This window comes from Lepisosteus platostomus, chromosome 9 (genome assembly GCF_059453375.1).
Source record: "Lepisosteus platostomus isolate fLepPlt1 chromosome 9, fLepPlt1.hap1, whole genome shotgun sequence".
Lineage (NCBI taxonomy): Eukaryota > Metazoa > Chordata > Actinopteri > Semionotiformes > Lepisosteidae > Lepisosteus > Lepisosteus platostomus.
In genome coordinates, this window is record NC_142619.1 from 46,888,800 (window position 1) to 46,902,206 (window position 13,407).

The window sequence follows — 13,407 nt, forward strand, 5'->3', positions numbered from 1 at the left end:
AAATTCAAATTTGACAGTGTTACATTTTGAAAGCTTTTTATAACTCTTTGATCTTGTTATGTTCACATTTTCAGTGATTTTAGCTGTGATATGTATAACATATTTTAATAATGCAATAGATCTGAGTATTTTGTATTACTAGCAGCTCTCTTTATCTTATGATCTCATTACAAAAACAAACTGTTGTACTAAGACACAACAAGTATAATGTTTATTCTCCAATGCTTTTGGTATAGTATATGCTCTGAGGAGGTTAATTGACATTAAAAATTGATTATTACACCTGGAGTTTCATTCCGATTGTCCTAAGACAAGTGTAATAGCAAAAATGCCAAGTTCCCTTTGGACAAGTGACTTTCTTTATTTTTGCTTCTCATCATTTAGTCTATAAAAGTAATGACTTACTTGAATTTACTTGAATTTGTATTCATCATTATCTTAAAAGACTAACCTGCGCCCTAATACTTCGTTATTGTTACCACCTAAACCAGTCATGTTCATTTTCTGCTCATTAATGTATTCATTGTGGCATGAATTAAATACACAGTATGCAGAAAAACTGTTCTTTTCTTTCATTCTGTTTGATATCTGTTTAATATGTTTTATTATATTCACTAGGCCAGCGTTTTGCCTTGCTCTTGTGCAATGTATGTTCTCAGAAAAAATTCACAGTACAGAAGAAGCAGAAGAACTGTATGGATAATGCATATGTAGTTAAATACTACTAATATTTGAATTAATTACCTTTTCCTTCAATTACATTAAAATTTAACAATTTCTATATAGACAATGATTAAGCAGGTTAGTGACAGAACTTGTACTTGGGATATGCAATATATTCTGATGCAGTGATAAATTTGCTTGGAAAGCTAGATGGTTTTGAATTGTGGCAAATATACTGTATTTGAAAGGCAGTATTTAGAAAATGGAAGGGTTTACAGACAGACCTTATAAAATCTTTCATAATAGGCCCCGAGTACAAAGTTGACTGCCATTACCTTTATATTATGCTGATATCTAATTTATTCAACTCTATTACATCAGCAACTAAAAGTTAATGTGAAAGAAAATGTGAAATTCAACATTAAGAAGCAGATTAAATAAAAGTTTAACTGTTAAAAAAAAACAGTTGACTAATTGTATTTTTGACTGCCAGTGAGAATAGTCATTGGCGGTGACTAAACAATGCAATCTGTTCTGATGAGGACCTATTCCCAATTATCTCAAGCTAAATTGCTTCATTCCTTGGATTTGAAGCTGACTGGTAAAGACAGACCCAAGGTGAAGTCTCTGCAAGGCAACAGGGCATGTCTAATTGTTACCTTGAAAATCTTAGGGAGGAATAAATCATTAGGACACTATGCTGCATTTTACAATGGGACTGCAATTTAATTTCATTGTGCATTTATGTGGGTTTGAACATTTTGCATGGAATATGATGCTGAGTACACATTATGACTCAGAAGCAAGTGATATCTGATACAATGTGACAAGCTATTAAAATACATTATTGCTTCAACTATTACTAATTTCACAAAGCAATCACTTGTCCTGAACTTAAAATAATGTGCCAGAAATACTTAAACAAACACCTCATCGTCTGTCTTTCCATTAGAAAGATTTTAGAAAAACGGCATTCATCCAAATGTTTCTGGTTGTTGCTAAGCAACAGATCTTTAAATTCATTGTATGAAAATGTCTGATTTATAATGATATGAATTGGTACTGATGCAGTACTAAATGTGTATCCCTTGTCAAACTTATAAAGCATCACAGTTGAAAAATGTCTTTCATAAACACAAAATAATTTTAGTCTGTTACTTGTGGAAATCCAATGTACAAAACTGGGAGTTCTATAGAGATGCCTGCTGGAGGATTTAATGTAAAGGGTTCTTAATAATGTACTATGAAAAATAATAAGTATTTGTTAAAAAAAATAATACTGTAACTCCCTTAGCCCTACTGGGAATGGACTTAATGTAGAACAGGTAATGGACCATAAAAATGTTAACAAAAGTATTCATGCATAAGACTATGATAAGAAACTTTCAACTCCCCGGTGCTGCAATACAGTATATAAAAAGTTAAAAACCATATTACTTACTTCAAACCTTTGGGAAAATATTAAAAATGTTCTACCATGCAGTGTTCCTGGGATTATGGGGCAGAGATTATGGTGTCATCTAGTCACTTTAATTTAGGAAAAGGATTTCAGCCACAATCTAAGATCACCTCTGGCCTCATCAAATAATTTAATTTCCTTCCACAGTTTCACCTTGATCATAAGGTAAAGTTTATAAAAATCTATGAAAATACAAACAGCTAAAAAACTCACTGAAGGTATGGTTCAACTGCATCCTTCTCCAAACCCCTGGAACTATATTCTTCCATAAGTATTTTCTCATTACACAGCACTGCTATAACAAGTTTGTTAACGTAAGAAAAGCTTTGCAAACTGACACTGCAGGCGTTTACTAGTTTACACTATAAAGACCTGATTATTTGAGCACATTAAATATTTCAGACAACATTCTTTTCATTCGAGTTTTCTGACAAAGCTTGACATTTTCACAGCAGAATTATCCTAATCATCTTTTTCATTTATATCTTTCTTCCTTTTTTCTGTTAGATCTTTTGAGAGCTTTAGTTACAGTTGAAGATTAAATAAGGTGGTCTCAAATAAATAGTAAACCCTGTGAGTTTCCAAAAGCAGCATTGTTTTAGCACAAGAAATTTCTAGGACTCTGGATTACTTAAAGAATGTAGAGCACTTCCAATGTTCTATTAATGTCCAAACAGTGCAATGCTATGAAAGCCCTACTTTACCCTTCTGTGTTTCTAAACTGTTTGTTGTTTTTGTTGTTGTACTTTCTGTGCCTTTGGAAAAATTCCTGTCAATAAAGAAATTCCACAACAATCGTAATGTTCTAAAATCTCATACAATTCTTGAAAGTTACCTAATTCACATTTTACTAGCTAAAGTGTTGAATTGTTCGGACATAAATGTATCATTTCACAAAAACAAAAGACAGCAGACTATTATATCTGTACCTTCGAGGCTTATTATTCTATTAGCTGTTTCCTACAATTCTTCTATCACTTTACTTTTCAAAGATGCTTTGTTTGTCCCTGATGGATTAAAGTGTCAGTCTAACATATCAATGTGATCCAAGCGAGGTTATAGATTTCAAAACAAGACCTGTTAAAAAGATACTCAGCCTTGAAAAGCGTTTCTGTCTCCCTTTAATGTCTTAACAAGTCTGCATTACAGTTGTATTGAACATGAAAACATATCACTTATAATTGCAATAAATTCACAAAGTTAATATCACTATCTTTTCTTTAGAAGATGCACTGACATTTCACTGAACACATACCTAACATGAGTAAATTCATCATACCTATTAACAAAAACAACAGGGATGATCAACAGGGTGTCTACTGTGAAAGTCACAATCTAGTAGCATGTGGTCACTGTTGGAAGCAGTACAGGCTGTAGATCTGTGACTCATGCTTTGCACCTGGCTGCAGATCCTGTCTTGTGGGATTCTGTCCCATTTCTCTCATAGAGCCTTGAGTGCATGCGTCATGCGTCATGCCACACGCTGTCCCAGTTCATACCACAAATGTTCAATGGGGCTGAGGCCTGGCAATTAAGTTCTTTAATGTGACAATTATTAAGAATGTGACCGGCCATAATGGTCAACTTCTTATCTTGCAATAGAACTGTTGTTCCACAAGCAGCAGGGGGATGTGCACTGTCCTGCTGGAATGTCCTCCCACCAGGATGAGCCTACAGGAAGGGCAGTAAGCGAGGCCCCAGGACTTGATCAATGTTGCACCATCTAATCAGATTTCCATCCATTACAACAAGCCGAGATCCCTAGCGAGGAGACCAGATCATCACATCTTAGACCTCCCCATCAAAATAATGTTTAATTCAATTAAGTTCAATTTAGTTCTGCACATCTGCACCACACTTATCTGATTTCCAAAATCTTGATTCATCAACTTGATTGAATTACCTCATCAGCTGCGCCCAATCAATTCTCTCACTAATATGCTTTTTTTGCTGCTGTTAAAAGTCACTCATGTCCATCACACTGAATCACAAATGATGAATTAATTAAAAAGACACACAAAATGTAATCAGTATCAATATACTTCGTTATTCTAAAGACATACTGTTCACACAAAGTTTCTTTTGATGCTTAGCAGGCATAAATAAAGAATTCATATTTTCAGAAGGCTGTCTGTTACGGACTACAGTTGTAGTTTCTTGCTGGATGGAGAAACAGTGAGCTCGCTGCTCAGGTGCAAGTTCAAAGCCACTAAAACTGCTGACAAAGCAGCCCACTGCTCTGAAATCAGTTTAGTCTTCAGATGAGTAGTGAAAACTATTTGTTCTTCATTCGTGTATACAGAGCTATTTCCCATTCATTTTGCATAGGTTACATGGCTTTTGGTGTTTCTATACAGAAAATCAAAGATTACTCTTTCTTCTAAGCTCAGCCTGCCTTTAACACTCTAGAGTCTAGACAAAGTGACTGGAGTCCCTCTATGTGAACACCATTAGTCTCAATCTCTGCATATAGGCCAAAAGCAATTTTCAGCATATGCAGGTTAACCTTTATATTAACATTTATACCTATAATAATATCAGAATTATGCAGCTTTACTATTTTCCAAAGGTACTACAGAGAACCATTTTATGTCACATAATGACAAAAGCACATCTTGCTCGAAAAGGTGAACAAGAAAATATAGCAAATCATGCTTCCATTAAAAGGACACAACTAACTTTTAAAATATACTGTAAAGATATTTCCACTAAAAAAAATAATATAATAAAATAAGACATTTAGGCTAACAATTACTACAGTACTGCAGCTTTCACTGCTACTTCAACTACTTTGTCTTTAGAGAAAATATTTGTGAAAGCAAGAATATGGATTATGGATTACTTTGTGTTAAACTCGGCCGTGTTAGCCAAAATTAAACAAAATTTAAACACGCATGCTGAATTTTGAAAGAGCTTCATTACAGTCCTTAGATAGCACAATGATGAAATCCTAAACGCATCCAGTACTTACTTTCTAAGAACAGCAATTTCATTCTCGATGCTGCTCTCTTTGCCCTTCAGCGCTTTCTTTGGGATGCACTTGACAGCAAACATCTTTCCAGTTGCCTTTTCCTCAGCCAGCACAACTTCAGAAAACGCTCCACTGAAAGACAACAAAATATTGCCATTAATTCACTTTTTTTTAGACACCTAACGGGGAATAGCAGCTCAGACCCAAGTAAAAAAAATCAATAAGCATCTCTGATTCCTAAGACACATCTATGAGTGCGGCTCCAAAGGAAATGGATATGTTTAGTGGCTCCAGAATTGAATGCTTCTCACTGTATATAGGGAATTTCCTTTCTAGAACCTGATACTATTGAATAATCCATTCACCCATTTTCTAACAGCTTTATCCAATACAGGGTTGCAGGGGAGACAGAGCCTATCCCGGGTGCAATGGGGAGTACAGAGCCATCGCAGGCCCACACAGACATGCAATTTCCCCTGGGCAAATGAACCTATCAGTATGGTTTTGGCCTGGAAGGGAAACAACCAAAAACACAGGGAGAACATACAAACTCCACACAGACAGCGCCCCAGGCCTGAAACTGAACCCAGGACTCCAGAGCTGCAAGGCAGCAATGCTGACCACTGCGCCAACCTGCCGTCCCTTTGTAACACGTTTACAATAATTAAAGAATGTTACATCACATAAGAAGTCGATTCAATTCCCTTAGGACCACATTTTGCCAGTAGTTAGTATTTGACGAAATATTTTTCCCTCTTTTCTGGTGTTCTCCCTTAGGATACTTATTTGATTAACAAGAGCCCTGCATGTCAGAGCTGGAGAGAAGTGCCGGGAATGAGGATTAACCAGTCTCGAAATTCAACCCCTCTGGCTGGATCAATCACTTGAAAAGTGCAAATCTAGCACTGCTCAAGTGCTACTTTAAACTGACAGCCATGAATCTGTAATTCACAGGTGCTTGCCAGTATTCAGATTTTCTCATTACCAATGCATGCCACTGAATGCACTACTCATAAGCTCACTTAATTACTGTTATGCGTACCCATAAAGATAAAGCAATTAAAAACAATACAAGTAATACATCTATAAACAGAAATTAAATAAGAAAAAAACAGTAGGGCACTTTAGGTCTCCAGGCAAAGAAACTGTAATAGAGAATTGTAAAAAAGTTTAAGCAACCAACTTTGCCATTTTAAAGGTACAAGTATCTACGTATTATAGGTTTGCCCTTCTGTAGATGAAAATATTTATTGCTTTGATGAAGGAACAAAGAAAATTCAAATGAAAATGCATATTTTGTTCATCTATTTGCATCATCTTTAAAACTCCTTCAGAATATTTTTTTTCTATTTTTTCAGTTGCCATTAATTCAATTCAATCTACAGACTAACTAATAATATAACAACACTGTGCCTTTATGATCATCACTATTCAAGATGTTTGAGTATATATAGAAACGTTTTTAAGCATATTACCATACATAAGCCATTTTTTTTGTCTTGGTAAAGAAAGATTATACAAACTAGATCTAAACCATTTGAGTCCTTTATTTTTTGAACAGGTGTCCTAAATTACAGATATCGTCTGATCCAAAATTCAAAAAGCCCAGAGCCTATTATAATCACTCACTGCAGACATTTTTACATCACACAACTACCATAAAGGACTATTTAAATCCAAACATTCCAGACTTCCCTGAGGTGCTACTCACTTACAGGCTCCATTAATATTAGTAGTTATATTAATAGTTAATATTTTAAGATTTGCATCTCATTTTAAATGACCTCCATGGTAAAATCAGTTTGATGACAAATCATTAGATTAATAATCACACTTGTTGTGTGAGGGAGAATTGTGATCAATTATAAATATGATATATTTATTTTTCAAGTGGACTTAAGACAAAAATACTTTAGTTGTTAGTAAAAACATAGTGGAAATTAAAGGATTAATACGATATACTGTAATAGACCTACTTAATATACAATGGTGTTATGGTCAGATTTTCTCCATGTGTGATGGATGTAACTGAATCTAAAAGCTTCTTTCTTTGTGTAAAAAGTGCAACTGTGCTGTTCTTTCCAAGTGCATACGGCAGAAACAATGACAGAGATAGAATATGTGATGATCTCATTTAATCAAATTCATCTCTGTTGCAAACGAGGAATGTAATGTTTCCATGTCAAAAGCATTTGGCAGTGTGGTATTGTGATGTTTAATGCCACATTCAAGATTATTTACATAACAAAGCATACAAAGGACGTGTAGGGGAAAAAAAACAAATTGCAAGTTCTGTTCCTTTGTAGGTTTTTCAAATTTGACAGTAACCCAGCATTTTCATATTTCCAGTCCTTAAACACAAAGAGTGCTTTTTCCTTTTGTTAAATGAATCCACTTTTAAACAGCACTGAGGAGAAGTAAAGCACACAAAAGGAAGTAATCAATTTGCATGATTGCTTATTTATAGCCTACGTCTTTTCTTGATTTAACCAGGTGATTATTTGCAGAGCGAATAACCACAATTACTGAAAAATGCTACCAATTTTCGAAACAAATACTGGGAACAACCACTGCCACAAGTAAAAATCTACACCTATTCTGCATCTGAAGGCTACTTCATGCCTTATTATTGGATAATCTGAGAATATAACAAGCCTGCCATGTTTGATATATGAAAAAAGATATATTGCACCTGGAATTCTGACGTCCCCAAGACACAGAAAGCAAGGGATTTTACATGATTAAAATAAAAGCTTTGCTGTGTTGCTATTTTCACAAGTATGTACAAGTATAAATAATAGAAAATCTATAGGCATTATGTTATGCAATAAGATACAAGATCCATCAAACTAGTTCACAAGTATTATAGATACAGCCTAAAATAGATCTCCAAAAATGTATTGTACCAGGATGGAAAATAAGATCTTGGGTTATTCCAACTTGTTTCTCATGAATGCATTGATATCATGGAATGATAAAAAATTACCTTAAGGACCTTACAGTCTGAGATCTCCGTGCTGTCAGTACTGTTAGCGTTCTCCACCAGTATAAGCTGCAGAAAGGACCCCCCTTTAAACCTCTTCACTTTCACTAGTTAGCCACTAGACAATTTCATTTTTTTTTAAAAATGTACTGTACAATATGACAAAAAAAAAAGCGAGGGCTGAAATATTTTGTAACCGAAATCAAGTGCCTTTTAGTCTTGTCCAAATAGAAAAAAAGTTAAATTATTAATTAAAAATGACAATCAAGCCAGTATAATAAGTACATCTTATTTGTGGGTTGATCAAACAGTATAATTATGAGCTAAAACTCTTCTTTGCACAATTAATTCTATTAGTAACAGTGCAATTGTTATATAAATGTCGATTTAACTTAATGTCAGTGGCTTATTAGGTTCCAAGCGAAGTGTTCTCTCCAGCCCACATTTATAAATCAGAACAAGGGCCAAAGTTTGGGTGCTGGGTTCTCTCTTCTCATATTCTTTCTTGCTAATTGCCTTTCAGATATTCAAAATAACCATTTGCTGATGCTGGTAAAAGCAGACCTTCTGCACCATCTGTCACAAACATTAAAGCTTTTTTTTTAAATAAAAATTGTTTCGTCAATGTGTGCCTGTTGCTATGCTACCGTGTTTTTCTGCTAATGAATGAAATTCAGTTTGCAACATGATCTTCCTTAAGTGATACACCTCTGTGGGGAGAATTGTCATGTTTTTTCTTTTCTTTTATCTTTTCAATTAATTTTCAGGCTTTTTTCATTTATGTTGCACACTTTTATTGAGAGATGAATCTTTCTGCCAAAATACCAAAATATCTCCAAAATTCAGAAGTCTTTTAGCAAGTCGTAATTTACTCATACAGTGTATACTGTACGTATGCATTAAAAAGGAATTAGAGGCAATGTTTCTCCACATATGACAGACGGCATCTATGGATGGTATGATTGAAGTGGCAGCCAGCCTTTCAATAAAAAACAACATTAAGATAAATCTATATGCAGAGGTTAACCTGGGCAACCGGTTCCTTTTGGCTGACTGAATGTTTTCATTCTGTAACACAGTGCTCTAGTTTAGAAATTACACTACAGTCAATAACTGGCTGCCTGAAGCTTTTGTAATAGCCTTGTCAAAAAAAATGTGAGACCGGAGAGACAAATGGACCAAATTGCTTCCCAAACCATTACAGCATCTGCAGTCCTTTAGGGCTTAAATTCAAACTTTCTTGTAGACATTCACAGGAAAACTCCCACTCAACTATCCTGGAGAATTACTGATAAAAAGTGATCCTGACACATTAAAATCTCAAACTTTTTGCTAACCTTACATTTTCAAATGGCTAGCAGCCATATCACCCTGCAGCTCTCAACTGGCAGCCCACTGAAGCTCAGCAGGGTTGAGCCTGGTCAGGAACTGGATGGGAGACCTCCTGGGAAGCTATGGTCGCTTCTGGAAGTGGTGTTTGTGGGACTGGCTGGGGTCGCCCACCCTGCGGTCTGTGTGGGACATAATGGCCCAGTATAATGGTGGGGACACTATACTGTAGTGGGCGCCACCTTTTGGATGAGACGTTAAACTGAGGTCCTGGCTCTCAGTAGTCATTAAAGATCCCCGGGCATTTCTCAACAAGAGTAGGGAGTTATCCTGGTGTCCAGGCCAAATTTCCCCCTTTGGCCTTTACCATGGCCTCAAAATTGTCCCCGTGTATGATTGGCTTGCACTTGCCCTGCGATGGACTGGCGCCCTGTCCAGGGTGTACCCTGCCTTGCGTTCATTGCTTGCTGGGTAGGGTCCGGCTTCCCGCGACACTGTATGGTATAAAGCGGTTCAGCAAATGTCATGTCATCAAATTAAGGAAAAAAGAATTTCTGTCATTTTGTCATATTACTTCAGAACCATTTTCAATAACCTTTTGCAAGTCTTTTAAATTAGGACCACTGGCTTTATGTCCTCTTTATAATGTTTTTTTATTTCACCATTGTAGCTCTCAGAGATTTGCACTGTAGCTACCTATCAGACACTTGCTTACTATAAACCAGCCCTCAAATATCTGTTGAAAATGGTGCATTGGCCAGATTGTCTGGGAATATTGCAAACCACATGTCCATTTAAATGCTCTATTCGTTTTTATAGGACAACAACAATCCCGCCAGGGACAATGTATTTATTCTTCATACAGCTCTGTAGCTGGGGACCACATGGGATATGTATGTACAGCCTATATTTGGCAGTACTGTAGTGACTTGCCAAACTTATAAGAGCGATTCTTTTCAGATCTGCAGAGTAGTCTGTGCTATAGTCATAGCTCTACTGTTTCACTGATGGTAACAAGTAGGCAATGATATTTACATGCAGTAAACAGTGTAGTACATTTAATACAGTCTTAAATAAGAAACTAAACTATCAGAATTAATCAAGTGATGTGCTAAACACAGTATACAGCATAATTATACTTCAAGAACTGAAATGGAATTAAAAAGAAGTTAAAAAAGTGCAAAGGAATTAATTTAACAAAACAAGACTGAATTATATGTTGGGAAATATTTATGAATCCCAAAATGGAATGTAAAATTATGTACAGTACCTGAACCTAACTAGTCTTCCTCTAAATTTCAAAACTTACCATTGAGCTAAGAAGAAAAGTCATTCCTGCTGAAGTTAATTTTATTAGGGTTACCAGATGTCCCAGTTTAACTGGGATTGTCCCAGTTTTTAGAGTTATCTTTCGTGTCCCAGTCAGAAACCGTAGGAGAATGAAATTGTCCCAGTTTTGATGGACTGAATCAATAATAATTCCAAATACAAAAAGGAAAGTACTGGTAAAATAGTGCAACTGTAGTACACTAAGGTGTAGCAAGGATGTGTTTTTGAATATGCTGTCTTTCTTGCTGGAAAGAAAGGGGAAAACCAGTAAAAATGTATCTGTTGGGGGAACTCCCTCCACTCACGCCCCTAGGGGGAGACACATGTCTAGAAGGTAGACCCTCACCTCTGGAAATCTAGTAACCTTGCTTATGATAGAACATGTACTGATGTCAAGAGGAAAAAATAATATAAGAAGATGTACAACTCAATCATATGAGGGGAGGGGATATTATTTGCAACAAAGCCAAACTGACAGATGGTGTTAATACAGAACTACTCCAATGTTTGGGAATTATGAATGTATGGCAAAGGGGTCAGTTGCATTAACAGTAGGCTAACCCTTTGCCTTCAGGACAAAGAATAAAAAAAACATTGATTCATGAAATGAACTGCTCAGCTTCATTAATTGGATGCCTTGTGGTGTAGCTTTAGACAGTAAGGAAAGCTTAAAGCTTGAATGGTCTCAGCTGGGCTAACTCTAATTTGCTGTTGTACCCCCTGGATATGACTGGAACTAGTGTTTATGGCCAAAAATACCCAGGCTTAACCTTGTTAAAATAAAGGAATAAACATCTCAATCTTAGAGCCTCTGCCTCATTTCAAGCTGCGGTTCATAGATAAGGTAGCTGACTTTATACAATTACCTACTGTAAGTGAATGAAAATATACTTCTACAGAAGAGATGTCTGGTAAAATTAATTCTTAGTTACAGTATATTGATTTCTTCTGTTGAACATTTCTTCAGTCCTTTTAATAACAAAGGATTCCACTGATTTCAGAAGACCCATTCCGAGCTTAACGAGCAAAAAAATTGATTAGTGTTGCCTATTTCAAATCAGAATTCAGATATGGAAAAAGATATAGAGAAACAGTCTACCTAGTACATCAGTGAATATGGTTTATATAAGAAAACCAATTAAACCCCAAAGTTATATCAGTTTGCACTATATGTGCTGATGTGATATATATCTGCAAAGTTATTTAATAACTCCCTAGTTAACCTAGTTCTACTATTTATACGTTTTTCAGGTATAGTATTAATAAGTTGAACTTAACATTATTTGTATTAAAAAATACACTCTTTGAGAGGAATATATAATGCATTTTTTAAATTTTGTTTTTTTCTAAACACAAAGGCATGCATTCTTGATTTACTGTCAGTTAAATTCACAATTGACATATTTATGAAAGCCATTTAATCATTTAAAAGTCATTAGATAGATATTGTGACATTTCCATGTAGGACTCAAAAACTTCTAAAGAAATCTTTTAGGAATGATTATGTTCTACCTAATGGTTGGAATTGCTGTTATTATCTCTTTACTTCAAGATAAAACCTTTTCTCCAATTTCAGAAAGGTTATTAACTACACAGAACACATTTTAGGTGTCCTAAATGATTTAAAATACTTTTATGGTATGTAGTCCAATACTTTATAAAAATGATGACTCAGTTCCTAGAAACAATCCATATGAAATAAACCAGGGACTTTTCATCCTCGATGGCAGATGCTGTTAACTCTGGCGAAGTATGTTCAAAAGCTTTTGCAGTTATTAAATCCTTTAATAATACCCTGCACAACGCAGCCACACAACCTTAACCTGAGGCCAAAAAGATATTCCCAGGTAAGATACCCTGGCCTCCTTACATCAGCCCAACCTTAACATTTAACACCTATTTTTCAATAAGTATTTAACAGACTGAATGCCTCAAAAAGAAAAATGGGATCAAATGAATACATTTTTTTTCAAATTGAAATTATAGTTACAAAAACAGTCTACAATGATCCCTGTGGGAAAAGTCATCCTTATTTGCTTTCTTTCCCTTGAGAGAGCTTGTATAAACAGTCGCTAGATTGTTAAAAAAGTTGCAGTCTTGTTGATAGCTTTTGAAATGACTACCAGAAGATGCTTGTCTATTTAGGCGAACAAAATTACATATTCATGAGGCCTGCGGTACATACACACATAAACATCCATCCCTTTTCAGACAGACCTCTCCTAGTGAGGGTAGATATGAAAAATAAACACAATAATATCATTTTCATTTCATCTGAAAGCACTATGTGGCACGTGGATAACAAACTGCAATATATGAAATGTAAAATCCTGTAGATTAAAAAAAAAACAATATTGCTTAGCTATAATCCACAAGCAGAAACTCAAGTGCTTCAGAATTTCACAAACTACACAAAAACGATCACATCCATGGCGAGTAACTGGACAACTGTTGGATGGCAACATGAATGAGCCATGTGGTGAGCGTTCTGGCGCACTATGGCTGTCGTCGCATCATGCAGGTGGATGCTGCACATTGGTGGTGGTGGAGGGGGGTCCCCATTACCTGTAAAGCGCTTTGAGTGGAGTGTCCAGAAAAGCGCTATGTAAGTGTAAGCAATTATTATTATTATTATTATTATAAAAGAATCCGAAGAATCGGAAGACAACTGGC

The 13,407-nt window shown here is 35.5% G+C and overlaps 1 protein-coding gene across 3 annotated transcripts in view; it reads right to left on the bottom strand.

Annotated features, from left to right (window-relative positions):
- Nucleotides 1-13,407, bottom strand: part of camk1da (calcium/calmodulin-dependent protein kinase 1Da) — a 141,298-nt gene that overhangs the window by 77,713 nt on the left and 50,178 nt on the right. For 2 of the 3 annotated variants that reach the window (XM_088645298.1, XM_088645296.1), the window contains one exon: nt 5,094-5,225. The exons of the other annotated variant lie outside the window; for it this stretch is intronic. In XM_088645298.1, the coding sequence (XP_088501424.1) occupies nt 5,094-5,176 (83 nt within the window). In that variant the 5' untranslated portion in view covers nt 5,177-5,225. The remainder of the gene's footprint in view (nt 1-5,093; nt 5,226-13,407) is intronic. 3 annotated transcript variants of the gene reach the window in all.